Genomic DNA, 22,595 nt, shown 5'->3' with positions numbered 1-22,595 from the left:
CCTCCTCCTCCTTCTTCTTCTTCTTCTTCTTCTTCTCTCTCTCTCTCTCTCTCTCTCTCTCTCTCTCTCTCTCTCTCTCTCTCTCTCTCTCTCTCTCTTTCTTTACATCCCTGTGTAGTATTGGGGATTTAACTAAGAGCTTTACACATACTAGGCAAGCTTTACTGCTTAACCACTGAGCTACTTCACCAGCCTCTTTTGTTTTGAGACAGGGGCTCACTAAGTTGTCCAGGCCAACCTCAAACCTGTGCCCCTCCTGCCTCAGCCAGTGGAGTAGCTTGAACTACAGGCAGGCACCACCATGGCCAGGAGTAACAAGTTCTAATCCTGGCTCCCACTAACAGTGATGTAACTTGGATTCCACCCTCCCATCACAGAGAGGGAATGTTCACCCATACCAGAAAACAGGGAACGACACTTACCAAAGCTCAGCTAACAGATTTAGGAGAACAAGGAATTTAACATCACTTCTGCATTGTGTTTTGCCCTCTTTCTTCTACACTGTGTGCTTTCTCTAGTCTCTCACTGCTCCACTTACATCTAAGAGAGCAGATGACATTGGGTCCTCCCATTACACTTGATTGATCTGTAGGAGGTATTCTTCCAATGCTTTGCTAAAATTAAGGGCTCTTATGTATAGGATCTGAGCATGGAGTAGTACCAGGAAACCCAAAATGCAATCATGACCTATCTGCTAGAGTTGAATTTAAAAGATGCAAAGTGATAAATGGAACCCTAGCCTAAATTCATCCCATAGTGGCCAATTAGGTACTTGAACCCCCCATATGATTGATCCTTGGTCCCTGAGTATATATGTGGAATGTATATACATTACCTAGAAGATATCAGAACTCTCATAATTCCCTGGTTTATAAAATAAGAGACATTATGACAAGAAAGATTGACCTCAAGCCCACCACCCCTGGCCCATTTCATGATGGTAAATCAGAAATAGCACAACATTCTAGGTAAAATGGCACAGTTTGATGGCACCCTCAGTGACTGAATGCAGGATATGGTCCCCTGGAAAACCAAATATACCATGTGTTTAGTTACATTTTTTATCACTGTGACCAAAATATCTGACAAGAACAACTAGAGGAGGAAAAGTTATTTGAGACTCTTGGTTCACAGGTGGCCAATACCATTGCTCTGGGCCCAGGGTAAGGAAGCACATCATGGCTGAAGGGCCCAGCAGAGAAAAGCTTCTCCCTTTGTGGTAGCAAATAAGCAAAGGGGTCGGGGAGGAAGGAAGAGGAAAGGGTCACGGGAAGAATAACCCTTTCAGGGCAAGCCCTCAGTGACCCACAATTTCCAGCCACATACACCCCACCTGCCTACAGTTACTATCTAGTCAGTATATCCAAACTAGGATGGACTGAGTAGGTTACAGCTCTCGTGAGCTAATCCTTTTACCTCTGAATATTCTTTCATTAACAGGAGCTTTTGAGGAAACCTCATATCCAAACCATAACACCATAGATGACAAAGACCACCATCAATTTCTGCCGCAGTCCGGCTGCAGCAAAATAACCTGGGGGGTGACCAGCAACTTGTGTAGATTGATACAGCAGAAGTGGGAGCCATTTATTGTAGGACAGGAGTGGTATATATACATTCCACACAGCTTATCTTAATTAACATAAAATAGATACAGCAGTCAACCAATAAGGAATCTCCACACTTAATGGCTCGCTGGCGTTACTTCATAAACCACTCCCTCTGGCAAAATGCCAGGCACCATCCTGACTTGTTTGCAGTCTCTAACAAATTTCACCAAGTGGTAGCCTCAACTGCCCAATTACTGCCACTATATTGCATGTCTTTTTTTAAAAAAAAAAAAAAAAACAAAGTCTTGCTAAGTTATTGACAGTGGTATAAGACATACCACTGTCAAAAGATAAGCACTGACTTCTGACTGAGGCCTTGAATTTGCAATCCTCCTGCCTCAGCCTCCAGAGTAGTTTGGATTAAATGCACACATCAGCATGCCAGGTAGATGTATGTCATATCTCTACTGGAATAGACCAACACAACCTCTAGCATTTGATATGTAAAGGTTTTGGTCATGAAGATGTATTTTTTCAATCCCCATCAGGGAGAAGGAGTTGAGCAATTTTCATTCAATTGGGATAGATAGGAGTCTTACCCCAGCACTATGTTACCCTCCTGTTCTCTCCAAATATAGTCCAAAGGGGCCTTTAAACATCAGACTGGCCCACTATATTGATGATGGGGCCCACAAAGAGGACCAGTGCTTACCGGGCCTCTTTGGATTTGTAAACAGATACAACATACTCGAGAATACTGCTCTAGACCATTTATTGGGTGTCTCAGAAGGCTGCTATCAGCTCTTAGACTATTTCTCACTTTAACAGTATCAACTGAGAAACCAAAAATGCACATATTCTATGACATCAGTTCCACAGCAGGAATACACCCAAAAGAAATCTCTGCATCATAATGCATGAATAAGAATTGTTGGGAGCTGCCACATAGGAGCTGAGCGCCCCCTAGTTTTGACCATTGGAAATGTGGAGACTGGCTTCCCTGCATGCTTATGCAGGTGGATCCCCATCTCCACTCAGCAGAGGAGCAAAGCTTTGGAAGTAGGCATTACCCAATGGAATGGGCTGCGTTCTGTTCCTTTGTAATACTACCCCTTACTTTTTTTGGACAGAATTTTCCATAGAACCTCCCCATGTATACCCCCTATAAAATAAAGAATTCAGGTGGCTCTCTCTTTCCAATGGACCCCTAAAGTCAAGAGCCATCACTGGACCCTAAGAAAAAGGTATTTTCTGGCTGTGTAATTATTTAATGCCAACCCAAATTCACCTGTGGTGACCCTGAATGATTTAGCCATGTATCATAGCAAATAATGTTCCTAACATCTGTGGAAACAACACAAAATTCCATCAACAGTACAATGAATAAATAAAACTGTGATGTAGTCATATAGCAGAATACTATTCATCAGTAAAAATTAACCATTATTCCAATAACAGATGAATTTCACAAACATAATGTTGAGGGAAGAAAAAACAGAAGTAAATGAGCCTTTGAGTCATTCCACTTACATTAAATTCATAAACCACCAACTAATCTATGTGTTAAAAGTCAAGATGGCAGTCACATTTTGTGAGGTGGGAATTGGGAGGAGGCACATGGTTGTGGGGTGCTTCCAGAGCATTGCAGATGTCTGTTTCCTGATTGGGGTGGTAGTTATGTGACTAAAGTTCACCCCTTGATGAGTGCAAAACCAATAAGCACAACCAGGAGACAGAGGAGTGAAGAGAAGTTTACTGCTTGCTGCAGGGAGAGCCCTGGAGTTCATTTGTAAAGTCATCTTCTCCCCAGGGAAAGCAAGGGTTTTTTACCAGGGGAAACTTACACATATTCATAGAAGACTCACCATCACATGCAGAGGCAAGCATCTCAGGTCAAGGTCATAATCACACACTCAAAATGGCAGATGTGACTGCCTCTGGGCAAAGAATTTAGTGTTATAACAAAGTTTATTCTAAGTCACAAATAAAAATGAGTCAGAGTGACTCGGTGATTTTGGCTGGTTCCTTATAGGTTTCTCCAGAAGAGTTTTAGCTCAAACAAAAAGAAAAAAAACTTTGAAGGAACACTGAAGTCTCTCTTCAAGGGGCTGCAGTTTCTGCCCTCCCCACACATACACACACCACTCCCACCAAGTACAGGAGATTCTCCCTAAGTGCCTGCCTTGCTTGGTGAGTAACAAGTGCAGGCACACATTCACCTCGTGATATCTCACTGGGACATATTAGCATTACACTGCAGTTAAAAGTTTGTTTTTCACTGGGTTTTTTTAAAAGTCAGTTTTCAATCCCTCTAAGTAATTTGGCTACCTAATTTCTAGTCAACATTTAACTCTTGCTTTTTAGTGGCTTCACTTTTTTGTCTTCCAGCCAATTATACTACATTTTTAAAAGGTATATTTTTACTGTTGGCAGTCTTTTTGACATGCTGGTTAATCACGAAGGAAGATATTTTACATGCTTGGGAATATTGATCCCGAAATTTTTATTTCTTGAGCTTTCACTGTATCTGTAATTTACAGGGTTCTTATAGGCTGTTGCCTTTTAATAGCCTGTTTTTCAATTTTTCATTAACTAATTTCCCTATTATCTCAGTTACCTCCATTATCCCGCAAGGATGTTGAATTTAATTAGGCATAAACACTACTACTAAAGGAATTACAGCTAACACCTGGCCTGGTTTATATCCCAGTCTATCTCCACATCCCAAGATCTTAAAAACATCATCTTCATTTTCCACCGTTTGTCTCCTTAACTATTTAAGGAGTAGTACTGTTTGTTAGCACAAAAGGACCTAAGCCATGCAAACTCCATGGATCAGCATAGCCTTTATTCAGAAACAGAATTACCTCAGATGGACCCACTCCCCTGGTAGAAAATGAGCCCCTGAACAAAGGAGAGGACTAGACTTATATAGGTTATACTGAGAGGTGACTTAATTAATGTACTTGTCAGTTTGGGGCACTTAGGAATTTGGGGTCTGTCTTACTGGAAGAGATGGGGGACATCTAAGTTCAGCAGTCAATTTTGGGCAGTCAGTAAACAGGCTTGTGAGAATTTGAAATTTTGTTTGTACTGGGCAATGTTTTACTTGGAGAAGAATGGAGAGTCTGGGGTCAGCATTCAGTGTGTATCTCTTTCCCTTCAGGGTCCCATGGTACTGTTACTGGGAAAGGATTTATTTGGGGAAAGATCAAATACTTTGGCTTCCTTTCTAGAGATCATTCTGCCACTGGAAAGAATCAATGCCATCAATGTGCTGCTTTTTCTTTGCTCCCTCTGCCCAGGTAATGATATTTGGGGGTTTGTCATTTTCCATATCTAATACTGTTTATATTAAATTAACAGCTTCTCTGATCTCATTTTTTACTCTGTTTTCTCAGACAGGTCAGGTGATCCACAAGAGAGTACGTCCACTTTTTTATATGCATGTTTCACCTACAAAATTGCAAATAATAGAAGTATACTTCACAGGCTGGGTTGTGGCTCAGTGGTGGAGTGCTTGCCTAGCATGTGTGAGGCACTGGGTTCAAGTCTCAGCACCCCGTAACAATAAATAAAATAAAAGTACATTGACAATTTGAAAATTTAAAAAAAAAAAAAAAAGTATACTTCGCTTCTCACCACCTCACCCACTCAATGGATGCCAAATTTGTTCTAGTAGGTCAGTGAATGGATGTCTTATGCATCTGACAATGATCTTTTCTGAAGCAAATTCCACGAGTACATTATGTTGTCACGAGAGTGGGGTGTTTGAAGCCCCAAACCTCCATTTTTGTGTCCCAATGTGAGAAAATTTAAAGTCAGACATGAAAAGACAAGCAAGAGAATTTTATTATGAGTGACAGTGTAGTAAGAGCTCTCCTGGAACAAAGAGAAAATGAGGCTCTCAGTTGGAGTCTATATGCGCAAGGTGTGCAACTCTCCAGCAACTCTGTCCCGACTGTTACAATGTATGCTACCGTATAGAGGAAATAAAGGATCTAACATGTAAAGGGGGAACTAGCTGAAAATATATAAGGCAACATCCCACTGCAGTCCAGGCTCAACTTTTGGATGCTAACCTTCTGGGCCAGTGCTGGCTCTAATAAATACTGCTTCCTGCTGACAGTCTTGTCTCTCTGTGCCAGAATCCCACAACAAAAGTAAAGTAAGACTCGAGCAAAGAACACTCAGAGTGAGTGGGTCAATGTCCAGCAGAGAACAACAAAGGAAACAATGCTGTCTCCAAATTTATTACTGTTTGATGTTTACTAAAAGTACTGGGATCCACCTTCTGCCATCTTTACCAATAAGATGTCTATCTCCTCTCACATCAGGTAGGGGAGTTTTTGACCCCAGTAGTTCCCCTCAGGAACTGTCCTGGAAACCATCCTGTTCAGGGAGACTTCAGCTACAAGTCAATTCTATGTTAGTGCAGGTGCTGGGATCAATAACTGAGAAGACTTCATATTAGTGCAACTGAGCTATCAATGAAACTTCTCTTCTGAAATACATTGAGAAATCTGTGTCCATAAATCCTAATTTTACAATGACCTCAGTAGACCCTGTCAGGAGTTATTCCCATTGATCTTTCCTTTTCATGTATTTCTTAATCAACTTCCTTTGTTTCTACATGTTTATTCCACAGGTGTTTATACACCTGTTGTTGTTCTACAAGCTACTTGATTGTTCATTAAAAGCAATTCAATGAAACCCATGATGCTGCCTTGTTATTAGTTCATATTTCACTGTTCGTTACTAACTACTACCTAACAATGTGAAAAAAATCCACAAACATATTTTTTACGTAAGAATGAGATTTCCTCCCACAGACATTTTACAAATTTTTGCTTCAAGATTATTCATGTCTTCCCAGCACATAGCATCCCCTCCTTATTTCACTCTGGAATTATGTCCCATGATCCATCTTCCCATTACATCCCTGATCATCAGATATGTTGTAAAGGATTTCAGTCTCCTGTTTAATAATCTGCAGTCCAGCAATGAAATAGGAAGATCATTTGTCACCTGGTTCCTGGCCTAGCTTCTCCTGCCTGGATTTACTTGTTACAGTGTTGATTGGTCTTTTGTCAAAATGCCCAGTTACTGTTGCTGTGCTACAAACTGTTCCAAATCTAATGGCATAAAACAATCTTGGTATTGTTTCATGGATTCTAGGGTTCAGGAATTTATACAGGGAACAATGGGGATACCTGTTCTCAGCTCCATGAAGACTGGTGCCTCACCCTGAAAGACTTAAAGGCTGATGACTCAATAGGGGCAGGTGTCACCAGCAGTATCTTCATTCACACATCTGGCATCTCTCTCCTTCCCCCCCCTCTTGGTTAGGGCCTGCTGCTCAGCTAGGCTTTTTCTTGTAGTCTATCTCCATGAGTTACTTTTTACTTCCTCATAGCTTAGTGGGTGGATGCTAAGAATGAGCATCTCAAAATAATAAGGTGGAAGTGTGTGATATGTTTAAGATCTAGTCTTGGAACTCATATTATCTAAGGCAGTCATAAATTTCCATCCAGGCTCAAGGGAAGGGACATGCCATCCACTTCTTGATAGGGAATGAAAAGATTCCAGAAAACCATGTGAAACCGAGACATTGTTACAGTCATCTTTGGAAAATACAATCTGCCATAAAAAGCTCTTACACCAATCCCAGCCTCATGTTCTGCATCCTCTAGTTTCTCCTAAATTTGGAGATGACGATGGTGATGATGATGACGATGATTATAATTGTTGACATTTATCAAATCTACACACTGTGAACTGCTGTAGAAGAGTTAAATATATTAATTAATTAATTGGTAAATTATGAGAGAGCTACCACTGTTATTTTCATTTTGCAAATAAGGAAACTAAGAGAAAGAGAGGTTAAGAAACTTGCCCATCACAGAAGAAGAAATATGAATAGTCAAAAATACATGAAAAAATGTTCAACATCTCTAGCAATAGAGAAATGAAAATTAAAACTACAGTGAGGGGCTAGGGCTGGGGCTGGGGTTCAACAATAGGGCACTTGCCTGACATGTGTGAGGCACTGTATTTGATTCTCAGCACCACATATAAATAAATAAAATAAAAGTCTATCAACAACTAAAAAAAACATTTAAAAAAAAACTACAGTGAGATTTCATCTCACTCCAGTCAGAATGACAATCAGCAAGAATACAACTAATAATTAATTTTGGCCAGGATGTGGGGGGAAAGGTACATTCATACATTGCTGGTGGGACTGCAAATTGGTGCAACCACTCTGGAAAGCAGTATGGAGATTCCTCAGAAAACTTGAAATGGAATCACCATTTGACCCAGCTATCCCACTCCTTGGTTTATACCCAAAGGACTTAAAATCAGCATACTACAGTGTGACACAGCCACATCAATGTTTACAGCAGCTCAATTCACAATAGCTAAACTATGGAACCAACCTAGGTGCCCTTCAACAGATGAATGGATAAAGAAAATGTGGTTTATACACACAATGGAGTATTACTCAGCCTTAAAGAAAAGTGAAATTATGGCATTTGCTAGTAAATGGATGGAACTGAAAACTATTATGCTAAGTGAAATAAGCCAATACCCAAAAACCAAAGGCTGAATATTCTCTCTGATATGCAGATGATAACACATAATGGGGGGGCAGTGTCTAGAAGAATAGAAATACTTTGGATTAGACAAAGGAGAATGGAGGGAAGAGAAAAGACAGTAGAATTAACTGGACATTATTTTCCTATGTTCATAAATAAATATATGACCAGTGTAACTTTACATTATATACAACCATAAGAATAGGAATTATACTCTATGTATGTATAATGTTAAAATACATTCTACTGTCATGTATAATTAAAAAGAACAAATAAAAATTCTTTTAAAATATTACTCAGCCATAATTTCAGAAGAATGAAATTATGGCATTTGCCAGTAAATGAATGCAACTGGAGACTATCGTGCTAAGTGAAATAAGTCAATCCCAAAAACCAAAGGCCAAATGTTCTGATATGTGGATGCTAATACACCATAAGGGGAGGAGGGAAGAACAGAAGTTCATTGGATTAGACAAAGGGGAATGAAGGAAGGGAAAGGGATTGGAATAGGAAAGACAGTAGAATAAATCAGTCATAACTTTACACAACCAGTGTTAACTCCATATCATGTTCAACCACAAGAATGGGATCTAATTAGAATAAATTGTGCTCTATGTATGTATAATATGTCAAAATACACTATCCAGTCATGTATTTCTAAAAAGAACAAATTTTTTAAAAAGAAAGAAAGAAACCTGCCTAGAGTCACTAAAGTGTTACCGAGAAGAGAGGGAATTTGAACCCAGGACCTCTTCTTCCAGGGCCTATACTTCTAACCACCATTCTTTCGTTTATCTAATTAATACTAATAAAGCATCTACAAAATGAAGAAATTTTTTTCAAATTCAAGGGTAAAGCAAACAATGAATAGATAAAAGTCCAGCCCTTATAGAGTTTGTATTCTAGTGAGAGGAGACAGATGGCAGGCAAGTAAATTCATGAAAAATGAGATGAAATGTAAAGAGGGATAAAGGTGGTAGGAAGTTTCAGAGGTGAGACTTACTTAAAATATGCTGATCAAACAACATCTCATAAGACATCAGATTAGAGACCTGAAGGAAATGAGGTCTGGGAGAGCCAGGTGGATATTTGGAGGTATGGCATCTCCAGCAAGGAGGAGCAAACAGGCCCTGAGGCATAAACAGGTTTGGTGTGTTCAACTAAAGTGTCAGGTGGCTTCAGCAAGATAGGCATTAGGGAGAGTGACAGGCGGTGAGGTCACAGAGACAGGTGAGGACCAGATGGCTGCAAGTCTTAAAGGTCATAAGATCTTTGGCTTTTACTCTGAAAGCAGAGAGGACTCAGAGCAGAGGAGTGATATGATATGATTAAAAATTTTATAAGTATCACTCTGCCTATCCATGTGGATAGGCACCATGTGGATTAGGAACTGTAAGGAAGCAAGAATTGGAGCAGGTAAATAAAATAGAAGTTCTGATCATAATCCAGGCAAAGGACAGCATTAGCTTGAGCCAGGTGGTAACTGTGTTGGAAGTGGAAGTCTAATTAAGTACTGATTGTATTTATGGATTTACTTTAGAGAGAAACTAACAGTACCTGCTCATAGATGGGCTGTGGGAGAAGAACAGAAAGGAGTCAATGATGACTTCAAATTTTTGACCTAAGCAACTAGAAAATTTTCACTGACATTGGCTTAGACTGGGAGAACCAGCAAAGAAGCAAGTTTGGAGCCATGGAAATCAAGAGTGAATTTCAGGATATTATTTTTATTTTATTTTATTTTATTTTATTTTTTTTTTGTCATAGAAAATGGTGAATTAAACAGAATTTATTTCCAAGATCTTCAAAGATTATTACAAACACTAAGTATCCTTCTAAAAGTATCCCAAATTAAATCAAAGGCACATCATCAAAGTCAAACTCTTGTGACATGAAGAATTCTTTTAGGTCATAATATTTTCACATTATTTTGTTTTCAATCATTTGCAATGTTCTGTATGTAGGTCCTACTTTAAACATTTTTTAAAGACATGAAATAATGTAGTATCTTTTAAAAAGTGCAACCACAACTATAAAGTAAAGGAACTTAAAAAGAGATCAAATCTGCTTCATACATAAAATGGGACAACCTAATATATATCATAACATGAATCTTTCTAAACAACACCTCTTGTGTTAAATAAAACAATCTTCTTATTTAGAAAAAATCAAGGCATCATTCGATTAGTAAAGGCTATTCTTCCCCCATAATTTTATACTTTCTTGTCTTCATTTAGTAATTGTAAATTTATGATAGAACAAATTTTATTATAGTATAAAAATCTTAGGAACAACAAATTACAAATACTCCATTTTTTTTTTAATAAACAAAAGTGTTTTCCTTCCTAAAATGTAAACATCCAGTTAATAAAACATACATGATATTCTAGGTATAGCAACAACAGTAACTCACTTATTAAAGAGGTGTATTTTGGTATATTTGGTGGTAAAGTTTTTATCTTAATACAAAGCACTTCTTCAGAAGAACCAAGCCATTATTACTTAAAACAATTCTATTTCTTCACTCAGTTTCCTTATTTGAGTAGAAAATCATTAATTTCTGTAGAATTTTGGCTGTAAGATCAGGACACTGGAAAGGTCTGAAATACCTCAGTCATTTGGCTAAAGAAAAGTGTTTTCTTGAGACTTGGAGTCAGTCATTCATTACTTTGTGCTCGAAGGCATTTCTCAACAAACTTCTTCCAAGTCTTCAAAGTAAAATGCAGGATCTGGGCTCTCGGAAGGGGTTGCTTCCGGCTGGAACTCCAACCAGCAGAGCATCCTTACAGGCATTCTGCATGCAGTACTGCTGAAGCTCTGCCGCAGCCTGAGAGACCTTGATCCTCTCCACGCTGGCCTCCAGCTTGAGCTGCTCCACCAGGCGCTGCAGGGCGCTCACGCTGGCCCCGGAAGACATGGCGGCGGCGGCACTCAGGATATTATTTTTAAATGCATTTTAATCATCTACAATGTGAAGTTGAATAGGTCATTTACTAGTTATGTCTGAAGTTCACAGAAAAGGTTTAGGTTACAGTCAGAAACCTGGGGTTCATAATTCATGTGTGAGATGAAATGATTGGGTTATGGGAGACTTAACCTCATCAGTGCCTGAATCCTCTGATAGGGATTAACTGGGTGGCAGGTAGGGTATAGCTGGAGGAGAAGAGTCTGTGTATCTCTCTCTCTCTCTCTCTCTCTCTCTCTCTCTCTCTCTCTCTCTCTCTCTCTCTCTCTCCATCTCTCCTTCATCCCTCTCCCCCTCTCTCCCTCCCCTTCCTGGTTCCATGTCCTAACCTGCTTTTCTTCTACCATGATGTTCTGCCTCACCTCAGGCCCTGAGGAATAGAGTCAGCCATGTCCTGAGACTTCTGAAACCCTGGGTTCCAAATAAAAATTTCCTCCTCTATAATTGTTTTTTGTCATGTCTTGATCACTGTGGCGAAAACACTGATTAAAACAATTGTTTACTACTTGAAAACATGAGATTCATACTAGGGAATAAGTGTATATGGAAAAGTTGCCCAAGGCCAGAGACTGAGACACTCCTATATTTGGAGATGAGGAGACATTCAAATCTACCAAAGGGGACTGAGGAGTGGTTAGCAAGGTAAGAGGTGGGAGGATAGAGCAGGTCCTGGAAACCAAGCAAAGATAGTGTGTCCACAAAAGTTGCTGAGAGACACAGCACGTCGAGGTCTGAGAAGAGATCAATGAGTTTAGCAATGAGATGTCACTGATTGGAGTGGTTTCAAAAAACAGAAGGGAGGCACTAAATGGGACCTAGCTTTCCTTCAAAAATTGTATTTCTCCTTAAAAAGTTCTTCAGAATCAACACTGAAGTTCCTGTTCTATGTACAGAACAGAGTCTTGTTTCTGTGTTCTCTTATGTTTGCCTAGATGTGGAGTCTTATAAATGCTCCATTAAATGTCCTGGTTAAAACTTTCTTCTCCACAATCCATACCAAGCATCCTGAACCTTCCAACTCTGCCCTCAATCTAGTGTCCCCAGGAGCCCACCCAGACCCAAACTGGATACTGAGTTCATAGTTATCTCCTAATTACAGGGAATATAAGCCTTGAGGATACCTATGAGTCCTCTCTTGCCTTGGTCACCTAGTTCTCCTCTCCCAGTTTTTCTTCTTTCCTGTCATCTTCTCTATCTAATCAAGTTCTCAGTGAGATATCTCTGTGGTACAGTGACTTTCTCCCTAAACCAGCAAGAATGCCTCAGCCTCCCAGATGGATCTGGCCTAGGTTGATCCATGGAAGAGAAGATGGATCAATCTACATCTTCCTCCCTAGGAAACTCCGCAGCTTACTGACTGCTGAATGGTCTAAGAAAATGTGAGCTGAATCGATAAAAAGTGGAAGAAGACTAAGAAAAAGGTAGCTTTGGTAAGCATTGCCTCAACCCCCCAGAGCCACAAAAACACTTCATCCCATGCCCTCACCACACACACACACACACACACACACACACACACACTTCAGCACTACTGACGGAGCACATGGAAAGGTAACTGTACACCATTTCTTGTTCCCCTCCCTAGACACCAAAAGCAGAAAGCTCTCAGATCCCAGCAAACTGCAGAAGGAGATGGGTCTGATGCTGGAAGCTGAGGTGGCAACTTCTGAGTCAAGTCCCATGGGAACAGATACTGGATAGGACTCACAAGGAAGGGCAACATCAAGAAATCTTTGTGGAGGGGAGGCAAGAGAAGAGAGGGTGCAGCCCCAGAGAACAGCTGGCATCTCCACAAAAGGTGAAGTTCAGGGAATATAAACTTTAGTGCCACAGACCCTGGGATCAAGGCAGACTATTTTTTTTTCTTTCCTTTTATTAGTTTTATTTATTTTTTTTATTGGTTGTTCAAAACCTTACAAAGCTCTTGACATATCATATTTCAAACATTAGTTTCAAGTGAGTTATGAACTCCCATTTTTACCCCAAATACAGATTGCAGAATCACATCGGTTACACATTCACCTTTTTACATAATGCCATACTAGTAACTGTTGTATTCTGCTACCATAGTAGAGGATAGGAAAGGCAGACTATTTTTTTAAAAGGGGAGTAGGTGAATGGGGTATCTAGGATCCTTTATTTGATGTGTCTCCAGAATTAGGATTAAGATGGTTAGTTGATTCTGTCACATTTTCATCCGAAACTATGTGAAATGATGATTATGATGTAAATACCATTCACCAAATAACATTCCAGAACCTGAGAGAAGTTGAAAAAATCTATCCAAAGAAAACAAAGCAGAGAGCATTCACACAGTTAGAGGAGGCCTCGGCTAAGCTTAAAGGAGCAACTAGGACTCGTCCCCAAGACCTGACTTCCTATTCTGAACCACAGAGAAGGCCTGACCAACCAGAGGGACTGTGCTCAGTTTCTGTTGTTGTTTCAGGAAGCAGCTGTGCAGAAACAGTCCCATTTCAATTATCGAAGTCCCTGTGATTGCTACAGACTTGGGAGGGACACCCACCTTCCCTCAAGACAAAGAAGCTTCATTTGCCCCTATGCCAAGACATGCAAATGAAAATATCTCATGTCTTGCTGCCTGATTAAATTAGAATGTTTAAACAAAGTGTCAAATCGACGAAGAGAGCTGCAAATAATTTAACTGAAACAGTTCTGTGGTTAAAGAAGTTGAGGAGGAAGAGAAAGTTAACTGACCCATCCCAGAAGATGAAAGACTTTAAGGAGTTTGAAAAGAAATCTGAGCACACTCAGCAGAGCATGCTTCCCTGGAGAGGAGGCAGTGATTTCTGGGACAATGGTTCCTCCCTATGTATATTGGGAACAAAGCTCTAGAAAGGATTCCTATCTCACTTTCATGAGGATATTGATGGATCTTCCACCTTGTTGAATCTATGATCCAAAAGCATGTGATTTAGTGAAACCCTCCTCACCCTTCCCACACCATCTCCAGTTTAGTGAAGGAAAGAAAGAGCCGGGGGAGACAGGAAAGGGTTTTCAATAACTAGTGTGTGTGGTCGAGTTGGGGAGGAGTCCCCGATATCTCAGCACTACAGTTGGGTTTACACGATGAAGTACAGTCAGTGGAGACTCTCTAAACCAAAAGTAGACACATGACCCAACCCTGGTCATTAAAAGAACTCTCCATAGTTGGCCTCATGATTAGTTCAGAGGTGGCTTGTAACCCAAATCAATCCAATGATAGACAATCTGAGATTTTTGCTGGGGTTAAGGGAAATAGTCACTGTGCTAAAAACAGAAGCCAAGAATTCATTCTTGCTCTAAAAGGGGGGAAATTTTCCTGCAGCAAAATAATCAGGGGATGACAAGCAATTTGTGTACATTGATACAGCAGGAGTGGGAGCCATTTATTGTAGGACAGGAAGGGTATATATACATTACACACAGCTTATCTTAATTAACATAAAATAGATACAGCAGTCAACCAATAAGGAATCTCCACACTTAATGGCTCGCTGGCATTACTTCACAAACCACTCCCTCTGGCAAAATGCCAGGTGCCATCTTGACTTGTTTACAGACCCTAACACTCATTATTATCCAATGCATTTTCCCTTCCCAGGACTTCCTTCTCTCTGCATTGTAAGGGAACAATTAATACAAGTATCACCTTTGACTTGATAATTAACTTCTTTTTTTTTCCATTTATAAATAATATCCTGAAAAGTAGGGAATTCACATGCAAAAGCAAGGTTTTGTTCAGAGAAGAAAATATTCAGAAAAGATTGAGCAAAAAAATTGATCCAATAAATCCAGAGAATAGGAAAGAAACACCATATGACATCAGAGCAGTTGCCCATTATAAGCTTTTCCTGAGTTGGAACTAGAAGAGAATTAGAGAGGATAAAACTAGATTCTAAATGCTGCCTGGGTTCTCTGAGAAGGAGCTCAACTAGGGAAGTAGGCAGATGTTTTAAAACCCAGAGGGGCAGAGGTGTATATGAAAAAGACAAGGATTGGCCAGGTGCAGTGGCACACACCTGTAATCCCAGTGGCTCAAGAGACTGAGGCAAGAGGATAGTGAGTTCAAAGCCAGTAATTCAGCAAGGCCCTTAGCAACTCAATGAGACCCTGTCTCTAAATAAAATACAAAAAAAAAAAAAAAGGGCTGGGGATGCAACTCAGTGGTTAAGTGCCCCTGGATTCAATCCCTGGTACCAAAAAAAAAAAAAAAAAGAAAAAGAAAGACAAACAGACAAGGAATTGCACCACAATTCCCAGGCATAGCTGAAAGACTGCAAGCCCCTCAGAGAAGCCCTTAATTGCAGCACAGAGCTTGTGGTGATTTTTAAATATGCCCACAATTATCCTTCTTTCAAAAGTTGCAGCCAAATTTCCCTGCCCTTGGACTTAGTGGCTCGCTTTCAATAAACAGATTGTGGTAAAAATGACTATATGCAAATTCTGAGACTAGGACATCATTAAATGCATTATGGCTTTCTCCTCATTCTCCCTCCCTTGAGTCACTCATTCCAGAGAAGTTAGCAGCCACATCATAAGGATCCCGAAGGAGCCATATGTAGAGGTCTACACAGCAAGAAACAACCAGCAAGAAACAGGACCTCCTCCTAACAGCATGTGAGTAAGCCTTCTGAAAGAGGATATTTTCGCCCCAGTCAAGTCTTCAAATGATTGCAGCCCTAGCTAAAATCTTGACCATGACCTCTTGAGAGACCCTAAACTATAATCACCTAGCTAAACTATTCCCAAATCCTAAGCCATAGAGAGCACAAAATAAAATTGTTTCAAACCACTATGTTTTGAAATAATTCTTACCAGCAACATATAACAAACTGATGGACCACAGCAAATTGTCTGGCAGTAATAGCTATGGAAAATAAGTAAGAGATAAACCTGAAGAGAAGAGCAGACCCCTCAATCATTGCTGGTTGTTTCAAGATCCACACATTCTATGCTGTCAGCCAAAGGGCAAAACAAGCATTTTTCTTCCTCTAGGGGACATTCTCAAACACTGATACCAAGGCAAGAACTGGGGGTATCAGAAATAGAATACAAAACACTATGCCAAGAGATCTGGCCTGACCAGCTGTGCCTTAGCTGGTCTCAGCAAGCAATATCCAAGATCCAAATGAGATGAGATCCTCTGAGCAGGCACGGTGACTAAATGACAGTGACTGACCAGAGGACCTGCCATACCCAGGTGTCTAGCTGTGAAAAGGAAAGAAGAGAGACAAAGTATTCCAAAGGCTAACAAACTGAGAATGTGAGAAGTTTTAAACTAAAAATGACAGTTACCTTTGTTGGGTGAGTTTAATTTACTATGAAGGAGAATTGTTTGTAAGCAAGTTGTATTTAATTATAGAAAATAAAATTATTTTCTATATCAAAATGTGACTATAAATTTTAAATCCACTACATGTTTATTATTATGAAATATTTCAGACATACCAAAATACAAAGAAAAATAAAATGAATATCCACATACCTGTCACCTGGCCTAAGAAATAATAACATCAAGTCCCCTATCTGCTCCCTGATCATATTCCCACTCTACGTCCACAGGTAAATGCAACCCTGAAATTTTTTTTATTTAGTTTTAGATGGCACTTTATTTTAAAATCTGATCTGCCAGTTTGGCGTTTTCAAACTCATGGAGCAAAACCTTCACAGGTTTGCTTTTGCTTGTGGAAGCCTTAGCAACAGTCATTGCTCCCTTTTCAAATGCCTGCTTAGCCTTTTTTGCTTCCATGGCAGGCCTGATAGCTTGCTCTTGTTGAGCCTTTCCAACTTCTGATTTCTGATTCCTCAGCCATTCCATCAGCAGGAGAGACACCAGTGATGACCCTCTGGAATTTGAATGCATATCAGGCTCACTTTCTTCTCTAGAGGACAGCCCAGTTTATCTGCTGAGGAAAGGAACACCAACTCACATTTTGTATTAAGAAAAGTGGAAAACCTGGGCTGGGGTTGTGGCTCAGCAGTAGAGCACTCACCTAGCATGTGTGAGGCCCTGGGTTCAATCCTCAGCACCACATAAAAATTAAAAAATAAAGGTATTATGTCCAACTACAACTAAAAAATATTTATTAAAAAAAAAAGTGGAAAACCTTCCTGTCAGTCCTGGCGCAGAGTCTCCCCTATCCGTGTTATACCTTGTACCCACTAAAACTACACAGCCCAGCTTGCCCTTCATGGCTGCAGCTACGGAGAGAAGACTGATGGTGAAGAGGAGAGGATCCTGTGAAGAGAACTAAGCACTACTCTGAATTTTCTATCATTCCCATGCATTACTTTTTACTTTATAAATTTACTCATCCCAATAAAAATAGTATTGTTTATTTTTAATCATCAAATAAATGGAATTATAGTATAAGTACATTTCTACAGTGGTTTTTTTTGTTTTGTTTTGTTTTGTTTTGTTTTTGCTTAACATTATAGTTGTGAGGATATATCAAGGAAAGGGAGATTCTGACAAAATCAGTCTAACGTGATTCTTGCTAAAGATAAACCAGGGTTACCAGACATCACCTGGGGGTGGTGATAGAGGATGAAGGACCTAATAGTATATTGCAAGAGACTAGATATGGAGGGGAAGGGATTCTTGCTAAATTGACTTAGTAGGGCTTTTTGTGAAAACTGGATTTTACAAGTACAAAAATAAGCCTAAAAGAAGATTCATAAGTCTGACTAGGGCTGGGGTTGTGGCTCAGCAGTAGAGCACTCACCTAGCATGTGTGAGGCCCTGGGTTCAATCCTCAGCACCACATAAAAATAAGTAAAATAAAGGTGTTGTGTCCAACTACAACTAAAAAAAAGTCTGACTGAAGTTTGACCAAGCAAAGCATCTTCATGATAGCCTCAGTCCCAAAGCACTCTCTGCTTTTTGGTCTCTAGAGATTTCCTTTATTTTTCTGGATAACCTCACAATGCATTTAAATGGAGGTATGTTAAATTCTATCCAACATATCCAGGAATTTTATATTTGGAAATGTTTCAGGATCACTGTAGTGTTCCTTGCACATGTTATTCTATTATCACTCAGCTTGCAATAGTATGGTGAGGAAAGACTAAGTAGGAATACCTATTAGAAGCCTATTACAAGAATTTAGAAAAGAAGAATAGCTGGAATGAAGGTTGAAATGGCAGACACAGAGAGAAAGCTATCTGGGAGATATTTATTAAGTAAAATCAAAGGTTTTCAGGCAACCAAGAAGAGATCTCTAGTGGGAAGTTTTCTATAGGAGTCAAGAGGTCAGAGGACAAATCTGAATTGCACAGGAGATTTGGGATGGGGGAGCTACTGTACAAAACTAGTAAATGAACTCAGATGTAGATATTTGTGAGAAAGCACAGGATGGGTAAAGAAGTCCTAAGACCCAGCTCTGAGGAATACTAATATTTTAAGAATTTAAAGGAGATAAAGCAAGCAATGGAGACTGAAGAGTTAACAGAAAGGCCCAGAAGAAAGTGTGGTTTTTCAGAGAGGACAAGGGACAGCATTTCTAAAGAGAGAGAAGTTGGTAGGTGCCCAGTGATTCTGAGAGGTCAAGAAAAATAATCAAAACTAGGCGTTAGATTTGGTGACACATGGGAAAACTGTGTTCTTAGAGAGGGGAAATGAATGTCAAAGGCAGAAAACAGACCGTGTATTGTCAAGCACAAAATAGAAAACACGTGTGTATGTATGTCTGCGTTTGGCCGGGGATTGAACCCAGGGATGCTCCACCATTGAGCTATATCCCCAGTGTTTTTTGTTTGTTTGTTTGTTTTGTTGTTTTGTTGTTGTTGTTGTTTTTTCAATTATCCAGGCTGGCCTCGAATTTGTAATTCTCCTGCCTCAGCCTCCCCAATCGCTGGAATTACAGGCTTGTGCAATCGCACTGGGCGGAAAACACTTTTGAGCAGAAGAGCTATGAAGGTAAAGAAACAGAAGATGGGCCGGAGAAAACAAAAGGCTGGAATGGATCAAGAATGAGAGGAATTTTGTAACTCTTTAAATACTGACGAGACCAGAACAGTGAGAAGATAAAATAGGACGAGTAGAAAAAAAATCCCTGTCAGCGGGTGTATTTCTGACCCACCTAACCAACCAGATTTGCAAACTTCTGCGGTTTCAGTAGTTTTGAGCTTCAGGTCTCAGTTTTTATTGGTTTCTTTGGGCGATGGGTGATATTGAACTTCCTTCCTCTGCCTCTTTCCCCGCCCTACGCCTCCCGGTAAAATTCAGTGTCTATCTTTCTAAATTCTTCCGGGTTGCTGGGCAGGGCCACGCCCAGTCTCGACCCTGTCAGCTCCCAATTGGAGCGCGTTTTCCAAAATACGCATGCGCAGAGGGTCATGGTCGCGTCGAGGGAAGGAGGGGGAGCTTTAAATCTTGCGCAGGCGTGTTAGGATCTGATCGCTATGCGGGTGCTTGTGGGTGAGGGAGGGAAGAAACGGAGAGTGGGGGGCGGCTTACCAGAGATGGAGGGTTGGGAGGCCTTGCCGAAAGGGCACAGTTTCCTCCACAAGCAACCTGACCTTAGTCTCCTAACCCGAAAAGCCAAACCTCCCTGACCCCTGTGACCTGTGTCTCCTGTCTCGAGGGGAGAGGAGGGGAAGCAAAGCATCAGCCTTCATCCCCGAGGCATAAACAGTTTGTGTTCTCTGATCAGGTGGTGGAACGGGCTTCGTTGGAACAGCCCTAACCCAGCTGCTGAAAGCCAGAGGCCACGAAGTGACATTGGTCTCCCGACAGCCCAGACCGGGTCGGATCACGTGGGTATGCCCAACCCCTAGAAACTGGGTAGGGAGGCAGTTTGTCAGCACTGGGCGGGGCCCGCAGGCACTGTGAGCTTTTCTCTGACAGGATGAGCTTGCTAGATCTGGGCTGCCCAGCTGTGATGTCGCTGTCAACCTGGCCGGAGAGAACATCCTCAACCCTCTCCGAAGGTCAGTTGGGGGCCCTAAAACAAATAAAATATCCCCAGAGTAGAAAGAAGAGAAGGTACAAAGGAACCCTGTAAGCTGGAACTAATGGAGCTGTCAGAATAAGAACTGAAGATATACTATTCATCCCATCCCACCCCATCCGTCTATGCCCACCTGCTCCCCTACCCAGTCAGCCAGTTGATTTAAGTTCTCACGTATAAAATGCCCAAGGAAGATATGTCTTTTCCACTTTCAGTACACATGAACCATTTTTCTTTAGCCACATGCAGGATTTTACTAGAAATTGGTATAGAATAAGTCCCAGAGACAGAGAGGGGAAGATGTGTGTATGTATTTAGTGGCTTTTCATTTCCTCTTATTTTTCCTGCAGGTGGAATGAAGCTTTCCAAAAAGATGTTCTCAGCAGCCGCCTGGAGACCACCCAAATGCTAGCTAAAGCCATCACCAAAGCCCCACAACCCCCCAAAGCCTGGATCTTAGTCACAGGTGTAGGTATGCCCCTAAATTACCAACCTTTTACATTAGCCAAGGGAAATGGGGTGCAGATTAAGAGGGTAGCTCAGCCCTTATAGCTGTATACACCTTGGAGAGCTGCTCATTCCCAGATATGGTAAATTCTAGGCCCTGGATCCATGCATGTTTCTCCTGACCTGTGTCCTTTCACTGAGAAATGAAGAATCTCAGAGAAAGAGGGGGAGTGATACCACTCCTAAGGCCAAGGAAAAGCCCACCTCCTCCCAAGTCCCTTGCTTTTCATACCACAGTTCTTTAGGAAGAGCTCTTGACTGTTGTATTTCATTATACATACATACCAGCCACGATTCTAAGTGTTTTATACATATTACATTGTTAATCCTCACAACAACCCTATGAGGTAGGTACTATTATTTCCACTTTTAAAGATGCAGAAATTCCATACAGAGAGGTTAAATAATTTGTCAAAAGTCAGAGCTGAATTAAAACTCAGGCAGTCCCATGTATTCTATTCTTAACCACTATTATGCTAGCAGCCTCTGAGAGTAGCCCTGCAACCAAAGTTGAGAGTTCTTCCAAGCAGGACCAAGTCAGGTCATAAAGAAGCTCAAGGGGAAGGTATCCATGGCTTTCTTCTCATGGGGTCTAATAGGAGAGGCCAAGTGGAGTCTTGGCTGCCTAGTCTAGGACTAGGCAGGAAAAAGACAACCAGAACAAATAAGTGCTTTCCAACAGCTTACTACCGTCCCAGCCTGACTGCAGAGTATGATGAGGACAGCCCAGGAGGGGATTTTGACTTTTTCTCCAACCTCGTAACCAAATGGGAAGCTGCAGCCAGGCTTCCTGGAGATTCTACACGCCAGGTGGTGGTACGCTCTGGTGAGAACCAAGGGCCTGGGTCCCAGACAGGGTGGAATGGCTTTTCTAGGCTGTGGGTAGGGAGGATATCCAAGGAGCTAAATTTACAAAGAGAGTATCTCATCAGTCTGCGGAGGGGAGAGTAGAAAGTCTAAGGAGAGCCATAACCCTCAACTCTTATTATAGAACTGGGTCCACACGGGGAGTAAAGAAGGGAAAACTGAGAAATGGGAACAGCATTCAGGCTGCTTCAAGGCTAAAAGGACTCCCTATACCATCTCTCTTGCCTGTTCTAGGGGTTGTGCTAGGCCGTGGAGGTGGTGCCATCGGCCACATGCTACTGCCCTTCCGCCTGGGTTTGGGGGGCCCCATCGGCTCAGGCAACCAGTTCTTCCCCTGGATTCACATCCAGGACCTGGCAGGAATCCTAACCCATGCCCTTGAAGTAAATCACGTGCAGGGCATCCTGAATGGAGTGGCTCCAGCCTCCACAACCACCAATGCTGAGTTTGCCCAGGCCTTGGGCACTGCCCTGGGCCGCCCAGCCTTTATCCCTCTCCCTGCCACTGTGGTGAGAGCTGTCTTTGGGCAAGAGCGTGCCATCATGCTGCTAGAGGGCCAGAAGGTAGTTCCGCGGCGAACACTGGCCACTGGCTACCAGTATTCCTTCCCAGAGCTTGGGGCCGCCTTGAAGGAAATTGTAGCCTAAGTAGGGAGGTGCATAGCAGGGGCAGAAGCCCATCTCTCAGCAGAGGCTTCCTGTGAATTGGCTCAGATGGTCCTCTACTTGAGATTAAAAACTGATCTGGATCTTAAGAGATTTTGTTCCCATTCTTCTTTCTTCTCCATTGTTCTTGCACCTTGTTTAATTGAGAAACTCTCCACAGTTTCAAGATTATAATCTCATCAAGATAGGACCTTAACTTTTTCCACTCCTTGTAAAAGAATTTCCAAGTTTGGTTTATGTGCTACATTGTTGTCCCAGTTCTGTGTAGAAAATGTTCTATAGTTTTGGCAATAAAGATAAATTATCTCTCTATCTTCTGGCTCATATCTTTGACCTAGATTCTCCTGGAATTTATTTCAAGGACTGTCACCCCAGATGATTCATTTCTCTACATAGAGTTTTGAAAGTTATAATAGGCAACATCTCTCCTCACCTTTTCTCTTCTTGGTCCCTCAGTAACCAAAAGACCGGGTCACAGTTCTGGGGCATGA

At 41.2% G+C, this 22,595-nt stretch overlaps 2 protein-coding genes across 2 annotated transcripts; one reads left to right on the top strand and one right to left on the bottom strand.

Moving 5' to 3' along the window:
• Positions 1-9,923: 9,923 nt before the first annotated feature.
• LOC144255381 (guanine nucleotide-binding protein G(I)/G(S)/G(O) subunit gamma-10) lies at positions 9,924-11,075 on the bottom strand. Its single transcript, XM_077799956.1, has one exon. The coding sequence runs from the start codon at positions 11,064-11,066 to the stop codon at positions 10,860-10,862; it is 207 nt and encodes a 68-aa protein (XP_077656082.1). The 5' UTR covers positions 11,067-11,075; the 3' UTR covers positions 9,924-10,859.
• An 8,370-nt stretch (positions 11,076-19,445) lies between these two features.
• Sdr39u1 (short chain dehydrogenase/reductase family 39U member 1) lies at positions 19,446-22,461 on the top strand. Its single transcript, XM_026406062.2, has 6 exons — positions 19,446-19,533; positions 19,769-19,875; positions 19,963-20,045; positions 20,416-20,537; positions 21,255-21,398; positions 21,674-22,461. The coding sequence occupies exons 1-6, from the start codon at positions 19,518-19,520 to the stop codon at positions 22,084-22,086; spliced, it is 885 nt and encodes a 294-aa protein (XP_026261847.1). The 5' UTR covers positions 19,446-19,517; the 3' UTR covers positions 22,087-22,461.
• The last annotated feature ends 134 nt before the right edge of the window (positions 22,462-22,595 follow it).

This window comes from Urocitellus parryii, chromosome 6, assembly GCF_045843805.1.
Source record: "Urocitellus parryii isolate mUroPar1 chromosome 6, mUroPar1.hap1, whole genome shotgun sequence".
NCBI classification, from domain to species: domain Eukaryota; kingdom Metazoa; phylum Chordata; class Mammalia; order Rodentia; family Sciuridae; genus Urocitellus; species Urocitellus parryii.
This window is presented reverse-complemented; position numbering and strand designations above follow the sequence as displayed.

What these genes read in the sequence shown, in the direction of transcription:
- LOC144255381 (XM_077799956.1), bottom strand. Translation starts at nt 11,066, where the DNA reads ATGTCTTCCGGGGCCAGCGTGAGCGCCCTGCAGCGCCTGGTGGAGCAG.
- Sdr39u1 (XM_026406062.2), top strand. An exon ending in ATCCTCAACCCTCTCCGAAG is followed by an intron (nt 20,046 to 20,415) that starts GTCAGTTGGGGG and finishes TTTTTCCTGCAG; the next exon opens with GTGGAATGAAGCTTTCCAAA. An exon ending in GATCTTAGTCACAGGTGTAG is followed by an intron (nt 20,538 to 21,254) that starts GTATGCCCCTAA and finishes GCTTTCCAACAG; the next exon opens with CTTACTACCGTCCCAGCCTG.